A 19,486-nucleotide genomic window follows, 5' to 3' on the forward strand; every position below is an offset into this window, starting at 1 on the left:
CCTGCATCTTGGGACAGTGTTCAGATGAAATATTGGGGGGTGGGGGTGGCGAACAAAGGAGACTCCAGTCTATTGTGCGCTGAAGCAAGTTTTAGGCTGCACCTCCTACTGCTGGGACAAAGAAGCATGCAATGGTTGACCACTGCTCCATCCCCATTTAAAAAAACACTTCCATCTGTACGCCATTGTATCTTTTTAGATGAAACACACAGGGTTCTTAGGTGCAAGACCAAGAGAAGCTCAGCAGTTTTCATATGAAGAAAGTTGAAGATTAATTTTTAGTAGTGCACTAGGTTAAAAACCAACAACCAAAAAGCCAAATTGGGTAGCTTTGCATGATTAAGTTGGAGGGAATGTATTCTCATAAAGCCCCAAATTCACATAGAACAAGATCCTCTTCCTCCAGTTTAGGAACTCACCATTGAACAGCTAAGCTCTACATTCTCCCAATTCCACAAAAAACAAAGGTTGGCCCAGAAGAAAAATACCACATCTTCTCCATCCTGGGCTAGCTCTTTGCCACAGACAGGCATCCCAGTTTTGAAGCGCTCTGCTTTTATTGGGTTACCACTGTTCCAGTGTCCCCTCCCATTCCCCAACACTTGAGCCTACTGTTGATGCAGATCCAATCCAAATGCCTCTTCCCCTCATTGTGTAATATTTCAACAAAGCCAAGTATGCCTACCCCACACTGCATCAGTGAGACACAGTGGCTCGTGGCATTACTCTTAGAGAAACCATCACTTTGGGCAACAGGGAATTCCCATCTGGGTCAGGGATAGTTCATGAAAACTGACATAAGGCAGACCAAGAAGTGTGGTGGCTGACAGGCATCATGAAATTTGCTCCAAAGCAAGATTTGTTTGCACCTACAGGAGTGGGGAACCTTTTTCAGCCTGAACTACGCTCTCTTCTGGGCAACCTTTTGAGGGCCACATGTCAGTGGTGGGTAGGGCCAGTTCCCCACCCTGGGTCAGCCACAAAATCCCAGTCTCACCTACCTCATATAGTTATTATGAAGATAAAATAGGGGAAGGAGCAACCATGTCTGCTGCCCTGAGCTCCTTGGTGGAAAGGGAGGCTAAAAATGCAAGATGGTAAATGTAGTTTAAATGTGACACCCAGAACTGAAACAGTACTCCAGATGTGGCTTGACCAGCAATCAGAGCAGAACTTTTACACCCCATGTTGTGGACACCATGCTTGTGTTAATTTCAGCTGAAGATTGTGTTTGCTTATTTATCAGGAAAAATGCATTGTAGGTCCATGTTTAGCTTGTGATTGACTAAGAAACCTAAATTCTCACATGCCCAACTGCCAAGCTAGGTTCCCACCCCAACCTAAATCTGGCTCTTTTTTGGTACCTAAATGCAGGATTTGATGTTTATCTCAGTTGAATTTCAGTTGTTTGTAGCCTAGTGTTCCAGCCTCTCAAGATCTATCTTTTATAGAGCTATAATTATATAGAGCTATAATTAGTCTCAGTCTCATGCCATCTGCAAATCTTGATAAACACCCCCTGAATCAAATTAATTTATAAAGGTGTTTAACAGCCCAGGAACACAGCCCTGACAATTGAGACCTCTTTCTTGGTAGATAGAGCCATCAATGAACACCCGTTGGATATGGTCACTCAACCAGCTGTGGATCCATTCAACAACAATTATAATCCAGCCCACATTTTACCATCTTGTCAACAAAGGTACCACATGAGTTTTTGTCAAAAGTTTTTCTGGATTAAAAAGAAAAGGAGATACAATTTGTCTGGCATGACTTGGGGAGGGAGATTCCCTTTTTATTCACAGTTGATGGAGACACAAGGAAAACAAGTAAAAACCTGCAGACTCTTTTTTATTAAATTCTCCCATTTCATCTGTACAGAAAAAAATGCACATTATGTTCAGAATCTCCGTTAACAATTCAAAATTACACAGCATGAACATGTAAAAAGAAAGAACAGCCAAGATTTTGTACATAGAAAGGAAAAACAATTTACAAAAAAAAAACCTTTGTTAATGTTACATTTTTTAAAAGGACTAAGGGTCAGCCAACATTAGCTGTATCATCTACCAATTTACTGTCTCTCCAAAGGGCTGGTTTTGCAAGCTGCAGGAGGGGCACGGAATACGAACCCTTTTATGCCACCCTGAGTTGTTCTGTGCACCTGCATTTTGCTTCTCTCAAACACAAAACACGCCTATTCTTCAATCAAACACCACTTATATTGAGTTCCAAAGCATACCTGAAGGGAAATTGCAGCCTGCCTCTGATGCATTTCCAAGAACCTTGAGATAAGTCATTTAATTCTCTTTGCACCAGCTAGGGAGCCTCTGGATGGAGGAGTCTGCAAGTGTCGGAGAAGCAGCGCACCTGATGCTCAGAATCTACACAGAAATGGAACCAATTATCATGCTGGTCACAGCTGTCCAGAAGGACTAGCAATATGAGAACAGGTGTCAGCACAAGCCGGGGGCCAGGACAGTGCTGATACCACATGCTGGATGGCACCACTTCCTAAAGACAGTTCCCTCCACCCAGCACTCTTCCAGTTTGTTAGTATTAATGCTCTGGATGCACATGTAGTGTATATGTAGGAAGAGTGTAACCTATCAATCCAGTTGTACAAACTATGAAGCGGAACAGGATGTGTGATCCTTCAGTTTTCCAATTTAACAAGTTCCTTAACTTACTGTGGGACAAGAGAATACCCTAGGCCAGTGTTTCCCAACCTTGGGCCTCCAGCTGTTTTTGAACTACAATTCCCATCATCCCTGACCACTGGTCTTGCTAGCTAGGGATGATGGGAGTTGTAGTCCAAAAACAGCTGGAGGCCCAAGGTTGGGAAACACTGCCCTAGGCTACATCTAAGAGCCACCACTAAGAGCCAAGAAATCCCTGCTCCTTAGGCTCCACCAGGGCTTTTCTGCACGAACTCTAATCCTGTTATGCATAGAGCAGTGCCCAACCCGCGTACTTCCATCTCCAATGCATCAAACCAGGGGACCTTCCTTGAGATGAGAGCCAAGAGAGCAGCATCAGCACAGCTTTAGATGAGACACAAGGAAGGAGAAGCAGCAGCACAGGGTCCAGAAGCTGGAGGAGCTCTTGTTACAAGACAGTCGAGGCCACAGTGGTGAAGACAGCAAGTACTACAAGTTCAAACAGGGAACCTTATAGGGAAGAAGCAGAAAAACAAGCTCCCAATTCCTAAGCACTTTTCAAACATTCAAACTGCAGCACAGCCCCTTCCATCTTCCTCAAGCAGTTGCACGTATTCTGAGGAGGAAGTGACAAGCACAACACTTGCAATACAATGCCACTTTAGATGAAGGATCATTTTTGTAAACAGTCGTCCCTCAAATAAGCCCCAAAGCAGGAATACTTAGCTGTCAGACTGAAACTGACAGGGTCTGAGGAGACTGCATGGAGGCTTAGGTGATGCTGAGACAGAGACCTGCAGTGCTTGGAACTCAAGAGGCTGCTTCTCGTCTCTTTAAAACAATGGCTCATTCAAGGTCACTGAGAGAATGGAGTGACTGGCTGGCTGTAATGGCTTCGGCATTCTGTCTCTTCCCAGGCAACTAGTCCCCTTACATGCATCTCACACAAGCTCCTCCTCTTCGGTAGCATCACTATATGCCTGCAAAAACCACTGCTGCTGATTATGGGAATTTACTCAGGAGAGCATTTTTCTTTCATTAACCAATGGGGCACTCCCACTAGGATCGAGGGAAGGCAATTGTAGTTGGCTGAAGGGAAGCAATGTAAAGAATAATATGTTGTGCATCTTATCTGAATGCATGTGCTAGCCAGGATGGTGGGGGCATCCTCTCCTTTCACAGCATTTGCTGCAGGGTCACCGTATGCAAGTGCCAGTTTCTTCCCAACGTTGTGTAGGATTTGGAAGATGATATGACCAAGGTTATTCCTGGCCTCCCACAGTATGAATGGCAGCTCTAAGCACCCTGCAATTAATCTGCTGGCTGCCTCTCTTGCAAGTGACTTGAGTTGCCCTGGGAGCATCCTCACCATCGCCACCCCATTTCAGGATAAAGAAGTCTATGCCTTGCCTCAGAGTTAAAACACAGAATAAACACAATACTGAAGGGCATCCACGTGTGGGTGAAAGGGAGGGGGGAGGGAATAGAGGCTTTGGAATGCACTGAGCACACACTAGTTGGGGAACTATGGCACACACCCCTTTCCAATGTCACCATTCATAGATTCAGTAATATCAGAAGCAGGGGAAGGAAATCCAATCTAGTGGCCACAGTCCAAAAAAAACCTTCAGTACACACAGGCTCGCTCACTGATCTTTGATTTCCCTAATCATCTCTCCTTAATTTTGGAGGCCTGAAACAGTCAGTGGGCCTCAGGGGTGGGGTGGGGTGAGATTCTTGCACAAGCTTTTCCAGTTTGCCATCCTCAGGAATACAAAGCCACACTCTGAACGACTTGCTTTCCAGTAGGATGAAAAATAAAGGTTTCCTAAAGCTAAAAATTTTTGTGCCTTTTACCAACACTTCAAGAGCAGCAGAAAATATTCACAGTAGTGGTATGGCTGAGTGTCCACATCATCATTAAGATCAGCTGGTCCCATTGCCAAAAGCCCCTCGCTTTTGTGACATTAATGCAGAACGCTGAGAAGTTGACATCTGACTGAGCAGTTGCAGCAAAGCAGGAAAAGGGGCAGGGAGGGGAAGAAGATGTTGCACTCAAGGCTTGTGTCGGGCAGACTCATGATTTAGCCCTCTAAAGCATACAGGCAACCATGTCTAACAGGCTGATAGATATCCTACTATACATAAGGAGCCTGCACATGCGTATTTCCTCTTCTTCGAGTTCCTCCCTGTGCTCTCCAATCAACAGACAAGGAGCACACTCCTGCTTATTGCAAACAGGTACTGTAGTACTGTTACTAAAAGCATCACTTCAGCAAAGATACTTCTCCCATCCAACTCTCAGAAAGCTATCCCCCCCCCCCCCCGTCCTTGCTTAGTGTAGGGAGCCCTGCCAGCTTCCCTACTTCCCAAATGGCTGATGATCTCTTTAGATGGATTCTTGACAGCAAGAAAAGTCTTACACCCTCCCTGACAGTTCAGGGAGGAAACTTCAGTAACTTGTAAATAAGGACCCTATGGGTCCAACCCCTTTGGGGAGGACCCAAATCCTCGTTTTCTTCCAAAACCACCGCCTTACTACCCAAGACCACAGCTCCACCGTAGCTTGTCCAAAGGCTTCCCTTGAGATACAGTATGGTTTTGCAGGGGGTGCCTGTAAGACCACTGAAGTTTCTTTAATCTGGTCAATATTTTATTAACCCCAAAGATTGGAGTGGGGGTGGAGAAGTATGGAAGGCATTGCCTTTTGGCAAAAACGGAGGAACAAGCCACAAAAAGAAAAAAAGAAGTACAACAGAATACAGTAACAAAAGCACAAAAACAGTAGAGATGATGACGGGCCTCTGGAGGCAACTCTTGCCGACTGATTATGTGCTGGAGATGCTTGTTCCAGGGTGAGCCAGATGTCCAAAGCAAGGCCAGCTGTGAATGGTGGGTGATGTCCCTTCCCCTCGGTCCTCCTGCCTAAGCCAAGGAGCACAAACACTTCCACACCAAGACCTACTGTCCAACACTATGTCTGGAACAGATCTTTAAAAATTTGCTTTAAAAACCTCTTGAGCTGCAGGTTGTCAGTCTGTCTGGGGAGTGAAGGCAGTTCCGACAGTATGAGAAAGAGAGAAAGAGAAAGAGAAAAAACTTGTCTACAGGCAGGCAAACAACAGTCGCTAACGACAGGGTAACGAAGCTGCTGGCTGGACCGCCAAGGCTGCACGTGCCAACTCGTTCCGAGGGTGGAGAAGCCATGGACGAGATGGGACACTCAGCTGGCACGGGCTGCTGTTCTAATCTGTTTGTACTCTCCGGAGAGGTGGGAGGGGAGACTATACAGAGGAGGGCTGTACAAACTGGGCAACGGGCAGGCAGGCAGGCCTTCTTTCCTTCCTTCTTCCCTTTGACTACCAAGGCAGGCTCTACCTGTCCTTCAGCTCTCGTGTCACTCGCTTCGTGATACGCCCACACATCAGGCCAATCAGGAACAGGATGCAGATGCCCACACTGATCACTGAGAGGATGTAGTTCTTGGATGGAGAGGTCATCACTTGCATGGCAAGATCAGAAAAGCCTTCCGCTGGGGCAACCTGGCAGGCAAGGAGGAAGAAGAGTCAGCTCCCAAATCAATCGTAACAGATGTCTACAATGTACAGATGAAATTTAGGGGTCAGTGCTTCAAACAAATCTTCTCTAAAACCACCCGATTTGTTACAACCCTGTATAGACCAGAATAGGGTCGCAGGACCATACACTGGGCTAGGCCGTTTGTCCATGTTATACTGGCGTTCTGCCAGCTCCTTCTCTCATGGGTGCTTACCTGAACCTTCTTTTCTTCTTCACAGGCTTAAGAAATTTAAAATATATATTAAACAGCTTGTAAATTCTTTCAAATAAAAATAAACAAACAAAGTAGGGCAGGGAGACGGCATTTTCAGCAGTGGCACCTGGGTGATGAAACACACCTCCTAAAGAAGATCACCTGGCACCAGCTTTGTGATCTTTTCAGAGCCAGGTGAAGACCTTTCTATTCACCTAGGGGCCTTTGAAATAACTTGTTTTATGGACTAGTCTTCTTGGCTGTAAAAACTGTGTTTTGTGTTTTTAGTTTAAGTTTTAGTTTATCACTTTATATTGTACTTTAATTGTGCTTGTTTTGGGCATCAATCAAAGATTTTGTGTAATGGGGTAGCTTTATAAATTCCATTAATAAATGATTTCTTAAAGTATCTGATCCTATCCCTCCCTCACATGGTATTGAACACAATTCCATGATCAACAGCTGTGAAGTAGCAAGAGGAGTCCTACGCTCCTTATATCCTTTCAACTGCAAGCTTTTCCCTTGAGATTCAGGATGTTCTTTCTGTAACCAATCTCTCCTCAGCAGAGTGTGCAAACAGAAGTCAGGGTATGTGCAGCAAGGTGTCTGGAGAGGAGGAGTGGGGATTCCCCACTAGGATGCTACATGCTTGTCCAACAGCAGGATGGCATTGCCTTCCAAATTTCTCTCTCTCTCTCTCCCCATTTCAGGGTCCAGGAGCTCAGATATCAAGAGATGGGGCCCCGCTCTATAACAGCAACTGTTACATTTTGTGCTGCACTTGCCCTTGCCCTTGCCAGGATAGCTTTCTACAGATGGAATTTAAAATTGCACAGAAGTGGTGAGGAGCCATGCTCGACATGCATATTAAGGCTGTCCATGCCATTAACTCAGTTTCGCTTCCAAGACCAATCTAGCATATTGTGTCAAGGATTGTCATTACAGTAGCAGCATTCCATCATGTGTTCACGGCCTTCAGCACCAACACATGCATCATGCTGGAACCTTCCATCTGTTCCAATTCCCTCACAACCCCAACAATCCCTAAGCACCCAGAAGAGGTCTTCCTGGAGGAATAAAGTGAGCAGCTTTGCTCACCTTGGCAGCGTAGCTCCACATTTCAATCCGGTCGTTAAGGCGCTTCTTACACTCAGGCTGCAACCTCACACGCTTGTCCTCCAGGGCCTCCATCAGACAAGACATCTCTGCAGAACAGAGGAAAGAGTGTTACAAATGATTGAAGGCACAGTTTTTCTCAGATCATCATGATCTTGATCTTCCCACCCTCTTGCTATTATGTGTTTCTCAAGGTGACAAAACAGTTAACGACCATCCCATCACACCACTTCATGCGGGGGGAGAGCACTGGGGGGCTCAGAGATTTCATGGGCACCAGGCAAAATCATCAGGGGTGCATGCGGGCACCACATTGGTGACCCCAGTGTTTAACATATTTTTTATATATTTTTAGAAAATACGTATTGCTTAGAAAGGATTTTACTCATTAATCTAAACAATGATGATGAAAGTTGTATGAAAGTTCCTCTGTTCCCCCCCCCCCCCAAGTATATTGATTTTTACCACTGGTGGGGGGATTCTATCCACTAGTCCTTCACATCTCTAGGAAGTGTACAAATCTATCCTAAGCAAGTTGTTTAGAGTGCAATTGTGCCTAGACTTGTTCAATACCAAGGTCAGGAACAGAAGATTAAAAACGATTGAATCTGTGGAAGTAGCACTACTGGTGGCAGAGATGCTTCCTGGGCTTCTTAGCAAGCTGTAAGACTTACGTCGTCCTCTTCCTGGTGGGATGGCAGCACAGTGGTGCTTGATGTCAAGGGCACAGGCCGTATGAAGGACGGGGTCAACAAAGATATCAGCTTTACTCTCCTTCAACATGTTGAGCACCTCCTAGAAGGGCAGAAAATTGCAATGCACCCTCAATATAATGATTTGCATATTTCATCTTAACTTGCTCATCCTCCTGCTGCTTCATTATACTTGGAATACTTAAACCCTGCTTTATAGCCCTGAGCAGTTCTCAAATAAAGTAAGATTTTTTTTTTTTTGCAGTGTGGAAGACTCTAGTTGCTTTCAAATGGAGCACATTTATAGTAGTCTACTCAAAGTTATGAAGGCATTTATGACTGTTGCCGGGTCGGAATTTGAAAGGGATGTGCTGAAGTGTGGCAACAGAAAAATGCAAAGGGGAACTAATGGATGCCTTCCTTTGGCTGACTGAATTGTACTGAGGAGCAGTGACAGAGGGGAAAGCAAATCACAACTAGCCCTAGGAATCCTTGGAACATCCAAGCTAGAGAACAGAGCTGTAGTGCCAAAGAAGTTCCGAAGTGAGGAGAATGCCAACAGACTGAGCTGTACACAATCTAGCATTCTCCCCCTTGCCATTAGCACAGAAGCACACCTAGTTCTTTACCTTCTTGCACATGTCTGCTTTGATCTTTAGCAGATTCACTTTCAGGCATTCTTCCACTTGTCCTGTCTGCTCCTGGGCTGCTGCTTCCTCGGCGCACAAGCTAGAAATCTTTCAAAACATAAAATACATTAGGTTATAGTACCACAGGCCAACAAATTAGCCTCCTTTTGGAGGGAGATAGAACAAATTTATATGACAAAAAGGTCCAAAACATGGAATCTGGCAAGGGAAACAAATGCAACCTTACTTTCCGGTTCAGTACATGTTATCCCTTTATTGCTGAGGAAAGGCTTACAGTGTAACATAGCCCAGAGGATTAGCAACATTATCCAGAGGTCCTCTATTGTGGATGTTGCCTGAGGCCAAGGCTGGAAGCTATTCCCTGACTTAAGCTAAATTCCAGCTGGCAGAGCCTGGAACAATTTCTGGAAATGAGCAGAGGTGACAAGCAGCACCTACTCTCCACCCTGCAAGAGCAGGATTCTATGCTTCTATCATATAGTCTTTGCTCGGCAAGGCAATACTATTAGGGGCCATCTACTCCTGCTTTTAAGCTTCCTGTTCCTTTCCAAATTCATGGGAGGCTTGTCCTCAAAGAGGTCCTTAAATAGAGGTCCTTAAATATCAGTTACGATGAAACAAGGAGTCTCCCACACACTATTCCTCATAGCATGGAAAGGACCAAGGGGAGGAACTTTACATATCAACTTAACTCTGGACAGGATGATTCCATATAAAATATGAACAATTTTTGTGTAAAATGCCAAGCTGGATTCCCATAACGCTTTGCTCTACAAGCAGCTCTTGGAGCAAATCCGTTCTCTGCAAATTGCAAATGCCACAAAAGATGACAACCACAAGGTGATTTGAAACTACTGGGGGATTCAATCAAGATTGCCATAGTTCAAACTGTACTACCAGGAGCTCATGAGAACTTGCCAACATATATAGTGTGAAGGAGGATTGAATTTGAAAGCTCCCACCTCTTCTGAACAGTGCATCTGCAACTGAGGATCTAACCGGTAATCAAGAGCGGATTCCTCAATAATCACTCGAATCTGATCTTCACAGTCAGGAGAGAGACGCTGTTTAGGGGTGAGAACAAGAACAGTCATGCCACTGGAGAAGAGCCAACATTCACATGTTCCGCAGAGCCTTACCTGCTACCCAGATGAATGAAGTATAGTTACTGGTTCCCACACCTTCAACTGTACTCTTGCATAGACTGTGCACATACTGAAACATCAATCCTGCTTGAATCCAGACTTTACCAGTGTTAAAGAAAGGCATCCCCTGCCATTAGACAAATGGCTCAGGCAAGTGATTTTCAGTGTAATGAAAGAGCAGAAAATTGCTAGTGATTTAATTTATTATTGTATATTTCCTGCCTGGGAGAGAGGAAGAAATACTTGTAGGATTTTCTGCCTGGTGTCAAAATAAGTGTTGGCCTTGGGTATTATGACCGGGGGCTTGGGGGGGGGGGAGATTTTATATTCTGCCTACTGCAGCATTATGTATTGGACCAGCCCTTTTTAAGAGAAACTGTCCAGCCTCCTAGCCAAAGTTGTCCAGCCTATCTGCTTCTCAGATAAACCATAACGCTCTGGAACTATTGCAACCTGGATACCCTTCTTTAGCACCATTTGCCAAGTAAATGTATAAGGAAAAGAGGTGCCTGCAGGAATCTACACGTATCAGAAACCACAACCAATTAATTACAACTCACTTGTGCACATCTAAGTGTTTAGAGACACATAGCTTCCCTTCATTTATTTCTGTGGCAGCCTAGGCCCATTAATGATGAATGCGTTTCTACTGCAGTTAAAATATGAAGTGGTTCTCCATAGGGGAAGGAGCTAAAGATGGGCAGAGATATGGGTTCACCAGCACTGTGGAAACAAGTCAGCAATGGGGAAACCCCTGCCTCAGACCTGTGCTTATACAGAATCATTAATGCACATTCAGCACAAATCTTAACTACTAACCATTAACCACTAATCTTAACTAACTTGAGCAATCATGTAATTTTGGTGCATTTTTTAGCACTAAAAAATCTCTTAAAGTCAATATTTGACAGCAAAAGGGAGCTTCGTATATGGCTTTTTTCTATAGGGAGAATTCTTCATATGGGAAAATATCAGATGAGGCAGCACTTAGACAAAACCTGCAATTCAATTCAAGATGCAAGAATACAGCAAGCCAAAGCAATCTGATCAAAGAGGGTAATTATGTGTTACATTCACCACACCAGAAGAAGCCCCATGCAAGTGAGCCTCTGACAGCTGGGAATTCTGAATGCTTCCAGGGAGATAAGGCAGAGATAAGTCCTCCTTCATTGTTTACCTATGCTCATATTCTGTCTCCTAATATCCCTCAATATATTCATGAGGGAAAAGAGCAGGGCCATCTAGCTGATAAAGAGTTAAGATAAGCAGAGGAAGGCTACCAGCAGCTCAACGATCACCTCTGCTTTCTGTCTGCAGGTCCAAGAAGAAGCCTTCTCAACTCTCAGGGGCTGCTTTACACATCACTCCTTTTAACATAATGATTGCAGCACTTAGGCTGATCAGTGACACCAGATGGATTACCAAAAATTCACTGTTCCATAAAATTAGCTAATAACATAATGAATTGTGCGATTTCAATATAGTTACAACTTTTTCCAAATATAAGTGGTTAACTTTTAGGACTTGATAAAATTAATGTTAAACACTCTATTACTTAAAACATTAAACCGTGTATGGAACTGCATGTTTTCAATTGTCCCATCATAAAATGTTTTATTAAGTGGATTTTATTTATTTTTCTCTCCTAATCAACATTCATTTCAAATGCTTGGTTGCTGGAAAAATTCTTTAGATAGTTATTCAGCATGTAAAATTTACACAGCACACTTTTTAAATTTGAAGTTAAATAAACGTAACTTTTAAGTTTAGGTTGACTAAATCAGATCACTGTTACAAATTCCCAGAGAACCTGTATAACTGGGCCTAAGCTTCTGAGACCTGCCTGTATTTTAAACATGCTTGTTGACTGGCACACGCCACATAGCAGAACAAGTCCCTTTGGGGACCTTCTGGCCCTAGGTCCTTGTGAAACACATGCCCCATAAGTCACCTGGTCTGCGTATTTCAGCTTCAAGCAGGATATGACCTGCCCTTCAAGCTCGGAATCATCCTTGGCCTTGGTCAGAATGCTCTGGCAGAACTTGGGGATGTCAGCTTTGCAGGCCTTCCTGAGCACTGGATTCAGGCGGTAATCTACGAAGGAAGAAAGGAGCAAAATTAGTGATGAAGACCGGCTGCTGGAATGAGGCGCCAGCTGCAGAACTGAGCCACTTTTACTAAACAGCCGAGCACTGGAGTTCTTTCTGTCTGAGTTGCCCGTAATGTAGCCAAGTTGAAACGCCTTGGCTCTCGGGAAACCAGCTACATACACACAAGGCTCGGCAGATGCCCACAATCCTGTGGGAGCATAGAAAAAAGGAACAAGCTGTGTAATTCAGCTTACCCAGTTCCCAGCTCTCATGGTCATGGTTGACCATTAATATGGAGATTGCTCCTGCTTCTCTCCTTCCCTAGTGCAAGCAACAAACCCTGGCTTAGCATCATATCCACATCAGCAATGTTGTTTGTTCTGCTCAAAGGATGCAGAAGAACAAGGAAGCCAAGAACAAGCTTTAGCTTTACACTGTGGTTTGTTAGGGTCACAACAAACTACTATCTCTGATTCATACGTAACATTTAGGTATGGATTGTGGCTTGTAGGTCCTGCTTGTGATAGGGAGGGCATGCCAATGCTAAATCATTGCCAAGTGTCATGGATGAGGTGATATGAAAGTCTTCTGTGGTGGCTATCAACTGATGATGCACACAGGGTTAGGGATATCAAACTTTAAAAACAACTATCCAAACCACACTGGTTTCCAACTTTGTTTTGTTCTGCCCAGTACTGCATATAAATAGAGCTGAATGGTGAAGGCATGGGGTTGTGCAAGGAGAGGACAAATTATTTTAACACTCAAGAAAAGTTTGCCTTGGAGGGGATTATACCTACAGCAGACCTGAATAGACAAAACATTTATGCCACACAAACAAAGCAAACAAGACAGTCTAGTCTGGCAGGCTGAACTTGGGATGCTGCCAGAGCCCTCCCCACAGCCTTCCCAAAGCAGGATAAGCATGTGATCACAACTATGCACACGTGTGGGGAGGAAATAAATAAATGGAGAGTGGGTTTCCTTGGCTCTCCATTTATTTATTTACCACCCGCCCACAAAGCTACAATCGTGTAAGTAAAATAAGCATAAGATGTGAGTTACCTGTATAAATAACAACTATAAAATATCATAGCACCAGCCCTTTCCTTAAAAAAGGTCAGTTCCTAAAAGCCTGTTGGAATACAAAAGTATTCACCTGCCAGCAGAAGGGCAACCAGGAAGGAGGCAGTCTAACATCTCTAGGAAGAGAGTTCCAATGTCTGGGAGCAGTTACCAATCCTATCTTGTGTGCCCGGCAAACATGCCGTGAGGGTGGTGTGACTGAGTGAAGGGCCTCCCCCGAAGATCTCAGGGCCCAGGTAGGTTCGTATGGGGGAATATGGTCTTTCAGATAGCCTGGATCTAAGCTGTAAAGGGCTTTATAAGGTCCTAACTAGCACTTTGAATTGTTCCTGAAAGCAGATCAGTAGCTATTGGAAATGTTTTAAAAAGGAAATCATTTGCTCCCTATATCTAGCCCTGGTCAACAGTCTGGCTGCAGCTCTTTGGGCCAGCTGAAATTTCTGAGCACATTTTAAAGGCAGCTCCATGTAGAGCACATTACAGTAGTCCAGATGGGATATATCAGACATTTCAGGTAATAAAGATTACAGCCCTTAAGTGCAGACCCCAGGCCCAATTCCAAGAAAAACCCCACCATTACCTGTGTTCTGTGTAATCTGGCGCTTGGTAATCATTTGCTTGCACTTGGGATCCATCATTTCACTGTTCTTGTTCTGTTTCAAACACTGCAGCATGTTCTTTGCATCTGCTTCTGGACAGAATCTCTGACAGAGGGAGAGAAAGCACCAACAAGTCAGCACTTCCCATCTTAAACCAGGACTCTTGTTGCCTGAATGCAAAGTGCTGAAGAGGCACAAGTCAGGCATCACTGCACTTCCAGGCCAACCCAGAGGATGCTTGGCATGGAATGAATTCTTAAAAGGTGTTGTGTTAATACCTGTGCCCGTTAATGTCAGGAGAGGTGGTGGGAACAGCACCTTTGAATCAATGTACTTTTGCAGAGAAAGTTTAGAAACATACTGAACCAAGAACAGGACAGGAAGATGGGAAAAGTGGGGCTTCGCTCAGCTATAATTCCATGTGATCCTCTTGCTGGTCTGAGTAGTTTGAAGAGAAATCAAAGAGCTGCTGCACTTCCAAGAGCTTTTTTGCTGTATCCCCCTTAGTATCAGGCCTTTAGGGCATGCACCTGCCTAAAGTTCTGAGAAAGCCTGAAGTTCTACAGAAGTTACAGCAGAGGAGAGAGAAAAAGCTTGCCCCTCAACCAGGGTTTGACACTTTGCCATTTCAGTTTTACTTCTCTGATCTTTCACCAGATACGCTTGAATATCTGGTAGAAGATTAGAATATGGTTGAATATCAACTGCATATTCATAGCTAGATATTTAAAAATATATACTTGAGGGCAGGAGATGTTTTAAGATTAGAACCCTTTGAATCTTTCCAGAATGAAGAGTCAAGCTTGTACACTAAAAATGGTCAGATTTGGTTTGCACCACAGAATATTGTGAATATTAACAAATCATCCCATGCCATGCAGAAATGGCCTCTGGGTGTGTGTACAAGATGGGCCAATTCCCAATGCAAGATTTTGCCTTTGCAGACAAATAAATATGGAAAGCTACAAAACTGAGAAGTCTTCATGAGCAGCAGCAGGCAGAAACCCAGTTTAAATGTCCAAAAATCTTCCTACAAAAATCCATGTGGATTCCTATTTCAAGGCAATGTCAGCTACATGTACTCTTGCGTGGAGAGAAAATGTTACACTGAAAGCAACATGATGTGGCCTGATTCTACCTCATCAACTAGCCACCCTTACCTTGATCATTTGCTTGCAAACACGCATAAGAGTATAATCCAGTTCTGGATCCATCATCTCCGTCTCCTGGAGTTTGAAGACTTTCTGATGGCAGCGAGTGCTGAGTTGCTTCTTGTTTTCCTTAAGACACTCAATAATCTGCAGTTAAATAAATAGAACATCTCAAGGGTAACTGGACACTAGATGGCAGCATTGCTAATCTGGGAGTAAGTAAATGACTCAATGGCTTTAAAATAACAAAGCAAAGGCTACGGAACAAAATAACCAAACCCCTGCATTATTTTAAGTAGCACCTCATCTAAAACAGGAGCAATAGTGGCACTGAGGAGGTCTCGCCCACAGCACATTTTGGGTGAAGTATTCTAAGGAGGATGCTAAATTGAGGAGGGTTTAGAAGTACCAAAAAAAATTATATTAAAAGCCAACTCATAAGATGGAAGTCACTGTGTTCACTTAGCCTGGGGGTGGGGGAAGGTTTAGTGGCTGAAAGTTCAACTCAGCGAGTAAAAGCTCTTTCTTCAACAGTCAACCTGGTCGTTTCAATGTAAACCGCCTCCTTTGGAAGGGTGGGATATTTTGTAGCCACTGACTAAGGGAGAGCTAGAGGAAAATTGAGCCCATGGAGAAGTGCTCTGTTGTGCTGGAGAAACACTTGCCAGTGGTGCTTAGGAAGTTGATCAGCCCATCCAGTGGACTTGGCTGTGAGTCAGAGTACAAGCAAAAGGTCTGTAAATCAAAGCAGACTGAAATAGGCTTTGATGCAGAATGTATTCCGGTCAAAGCCTCTCTTGCTAGGCAGAAACATCGAGATAGCACACACTGAAAAGGCAGATCACCTGAGCATTGCCATAGGGGACGTTCTGGCAGTAGTCCCTGATGTCCGATTTGCAGGCCTCATGAAGGTCTGGTTCCAGGCGGATATCCTCAGTCTGCAAGATGAATCACATTGGAAAAGGATTCAGACTCAAAGGGGAGGTGGAAAGCTTGAACATCCAAAGCAAACAAATCCAATTAAAAAAAGTAAAAAGCCCATGAGAGAACCAAGTGTTTATCTTCTAACTAGGAAGCTTTCTGCAGGCAACCATCAGCACTCTTGAGGTTATATATTTATTTAATAGGCTCTCTTTACTCATTCTTCTTCACCCTCATGCTGCACAGTGGATTACAACCATAATATAAATTTATAAAGCTGTTAATAATTATAAAGCAAGCAAAACCTTTCCAAGTGGAACAGAATTCTTTAAATTCAGCAAAAGAGGCCCCACAAAACAAATACTTTAACGGTCAAAGGCCAGGATGAAAGAGATATGTCTTCAGCTATGCGATGCAGATGCTAGAGATACTTCTGTACGGAGGGGACTTCCGCAATGTAGGGGCTGTCACAGAGAAAACCCTCTCCCAGGCTGCCATTCCCTCAACTTCTGAGGGTGGCGGAACTACCCTCTACAGGTCTGAACACCCTTGAACAGCTTTTCTCAACCTTGGGTCCCTAGATTTTGTTGGACTACAACTCCCATCACTCCTAGCCAGCATGGCCAGTGATCTGGGATGATGAGAATTGTAGTTCAAGAACAACTGAAGATCCAGGGTTGAGAAAAGCTGCTCTAGAAGGTCGATTGGGAAGAGGCAGTCTTTCAGCTATTTGAGGCCAAAGCTATGAATCAAAATATAACACACTTGTGCAATGCAGTCTTCAGTTTGGCTGCCCAGGAGAGCTCTGGAAAAAATCCCTTAAAACACACACACACACACACACACACACACACACAGAGAGAGAGAGAGAGAGAGAGAGAGAGAGAGAGAGAAGGTGCTTGCAGTTCTATTGGTCCAAGGGAGCTGGTTGAACAAGACTCTTAAATCCCAACAGCTGGGGGTGGCTTTGGCTCAGCAAAAACTGCCTTCTTGTGGCAAGGTGCCAGGAAAAGCCAACGTTTGCAAAGAAGCCTGCTATAAGCCAGATTTAGAATATAAGAAATGGTAATTAGAGAGAAGGAAACTAGCACTGAAGGGCAGCCAAATATTTTCAGGGTAGTGTTAGCTGATGCAACCCTCCACAGAAGCCTTTGCAAAGCCTCAGAGTGACAAGAGGGCAACTTTTACCATTTCCAGCTCCTCAACACGTAGCTGCTTGCGGCACTTCATGGAGACCTGGTGCTCCTTTGCATCTCTCAGCGTGTCGTTGCGTACAATGGTGCTCAGGCAGATCACCACATCCACCCTGAAGAGGACAGAAGTGTTATAACACCAGGCTCTTGGGTATCACCCACTTTCTGATTAAGAGACAAAAGTTTCTCTAGCATTCAAAAGCTATGAGGCCAAATTTTTGACACACACACACATACTTTTTCTTGATGTTGGGGCACAGCTTCAGGACATCCTCTTTGCAGGCCATTTTAAATTTGTAGGAGAATCTGAAATCTTTCATCTGAACCTAAAGAAAGAAAAGCAAACAGGCTCCTCTCAAGGTCAGGCACAATCAGGAAGCCTTTCACAGAATATGTGCTACTGCAGCCCCAGTCAATGACATCTCTCTGCCCTGCTTCTTGCCTTGCCACCTTTGAGCTTCAGTTCAAGTTATCCCTTCTAGTGAGGCTAAGGTTGAATGCAATTCCCATCCAAATCACTATGGGTCCAACCACATGCACCACCTGCCTCCAACTGCAAAATGAGAATGGCAGATTTGGAAGGAACGTGGTTAAAGGCACAAAGTAGTCAACATCCGGAAGCTTATTTGTGGCAAATAAGCCAAGGCAGCACTGAAAAGGGGACTATGCCATAACAGTTCAAATTCCAGCAGACAGGAAAATGCCATTGGCCTTCCAGAGCAAAAAGGGTTAATGGCTGTCTGGCTCCCAGACTCAGTCAAACTAGGGGATGCTGGAGAACCAGCCACACTCACCAGCTGGAAGTGTGTGACTCCAATTGCACACTTTTCATTCATCTCCTTCTGGTGTTTGTTCTGAATGAGGCACTCCATGAGGTCTCCTGAGTCAATCTGGTTGTCTGCCACTTCCTGAATGGGATATTGGGGGGGATGGGACAGACAGACAGACTAATGACAACCTGTCGGGAACTAACTCCCTTCCTGGAAGTCTCTGTACCTCAGTTGAGGAAGCAACGGGACCCATGATTTAAAGCTGGAGAAGGTAATTGCACCTCTCTGGCTTACATTTGAAACCTGATTGTTAAAATGACTAGTCAGGGCCTGTTAGCCCCAGAGCATTCAAGTTGCTTTACAGCTGCACATGCCCCCACTGGACCCAAAAATGCAACACAATCTATTAAATGCCATAAACACATTTTGCAATTTAACTACGGCTGGTATGCCAGAGATATACAAAGACTATGCAACAGTAGCTGAATTCTACATACTCGCCCCTACTCTGTATAATTTATTCTGGTTTTGTGCACGATGAGCATCAATAAACTAACAATGAAAAGTCCTGCGCATGACTACTGGAAATTTTTTCACCCACCCTTTATATTCAGATATTTCAGCAGGCACCAGCTAAAGAGTTTCAAGCGAAACCAGATATTTGCTTTTAGAAAATGGAAGAAGAAAAAGGCCAGAAAACTGAATTACCACTGTCCCATTCTGTGCACCCATGGAATCACAGCACACCTGCAGTCTTGCACCTGCTTGCTATGACTTTTGGGTATCCAAACCAGCACTGTAATTAAGGCTAAGTTCTGAGCAGGGAACTGGGGATGCAAGAAGGCTGGTTGTGCCCTTGAGAATTATGGACATTCCAGCAAGGTATGCTTAACATGAAGGGGGAACTACAAGGCATGCACATGGCTATGGTCTTCCTCCCCTCAACTGATACTAATGGAGGAACTCCACACTCAATCCTTATCCAAATTAGAACAAGTATGAGTAAGAGTTACGTACATGGCAGAAGGTCTGGATAATTGGCTCACATGCTCGCATCATCAAGGCTTCTATCTGAATATCCTACAAGAGGGAGAGAGAAAGCAATAAGTCCACCCAAGGCCACACCCAGTTTTTCTGACAGTTCACATTGTTGCTCATGTTATGTTTGTACATCAGAGTGCGAAAGTCTCCTGGGATGTGAACATCCCTAGAGACAAGCTAGGAAGACTTCTGTTGACAAGAACAGCTACTGTAAGAAGTCATTGGGAGCAGGAACAGGTTGCAAAAAATATCGCTTAAAGCAGCTTTTCCAGCTGTGCTGGCTGAGGGTGATGAGAGGTGAAGCCCAAAGCATCTGGAGGGGGCCAGGGTGGGGAAGGCTGCCTTAAAGTTTGCTGCCCCAAATAAAAGCTAACTAGAGTTGACTAAAACACAGCCATTTTAAGGAAATGATACCTGCCATAGAAAGGCACAACTTTTACACATACAGCCGAAAGAAAGAAAGAAAGAAAGAAAGAAAGAAAGAAAGAAAGAAAGAAAGAAAGAAAGGCTCATTTACATGAATACTCCTCCTTTCTAATGATATCATATCAGGCTTGAGTTACTTTATCTGGGCAATCAATTAAGATCTGATACTTTACC

At 44.2% G+C, this 19,486-nt stretch overlaps 1 protein-coding gene and 1 long non-coding RNA gene across 4 annotated transcripts in view; one reads left to right on the top strand and one right to left on the bottom strand.

Moving 5' to 3' along the window:
* Nucleotides 1–3,759, top strand: part of LOC114601810 (uncharacterized) — a 4,980-nt gene extending 1,221 nt beyond the window's left edge. Inside the window, exons 3-4 of one of the 2 annotated variants that reach the window (XR_013393670.1) lie at nt 1,597–2,713; nt 2,858–3,759. This is a non-coding gene — a long non-coding RNA (uncharacterized LOC114601810). The remainder of the gene's footprint in view (nt 1–1,596; nt 2,714–2,857) is intronic. The other variant, XR_013393669.1, reaches the window with a different exon arrangement.
* GLG1 (golgi glycoprotein 1) overlaps nt 1,835–19,486 on the bottom strand; it is a 68,535-nt gene continuing 50,883 nt past the window's right edge. Inside the window, exons 14-27 of one of the 2 annotated variants that reach the window (XM_028739330.2) lie at nt 18,863–18,925; nt 17,870–17,983; nt 17,313–17,401; nt 17,071–17,188; nt 15,807–15,899; nt 14,971–15,108; nt 13,792–13,915; nt 11,987–12,129; nt 9,853–9,954; nt 8,870–8,977; nt 8,223–8,343; nt 7,531–7,637; nt 6,039–6,202; nt 1,835–2,384 (exon numbers count right to left, since the gene is read on the bottom strand). In XM_028739330.2, the coding sequence (XP_028595163.2) occupies nt 2,378–2,384; nt 6,039–6,202; nt 7,531–7,637; nt 8,223–8,343; nt 8,870–8,977; nt 9,853–9,954; nt 11,987–12,129; nt 13,792–13,915; nt 14,971–15,108; nt 15,807–15,899; nt 17,071–17,188; nt 17,313–17,401; nt 17,870–17,983; nt 18,863–18,925 (1,491 nt within the window). In that variant the 3' untranslated portion in view covers nt 1,835–2,377. Of the gene's footprint in view, nt 2,385–5,291; nt 6,203–7,530; nt 7,638–8,222; nt 8,344–8,869; nt 8,978–9,852; nt 9,955–11,986; nt 12,130–13,791; nt 13,916–14,970; nt 15,109–15,806; nt 15,900–17,070; nt 17,189–17,312; nt 17,402–17,869; nt 17,984–18,862; nt 18,926–19,486 lie in introns of those variants that run through there. The other variant, XM_077931809.1, reaches the window with a different exon arrangement.

The sequence above is a fragment of the Podarcis muralis genome, chromosome 7 (genome assembly GCF_964188315.1).
Source record: "Podarcis muralis chromosome 7, rPodMur119.hap1.1, whole genome shotgun sequence".
NCBI classification, from domain to species: Eukaryota; Metazoa; Chordata; class Lepidosauria; order Squamata; family Lacertidae; genus Podarcis; species Podarcis muralis.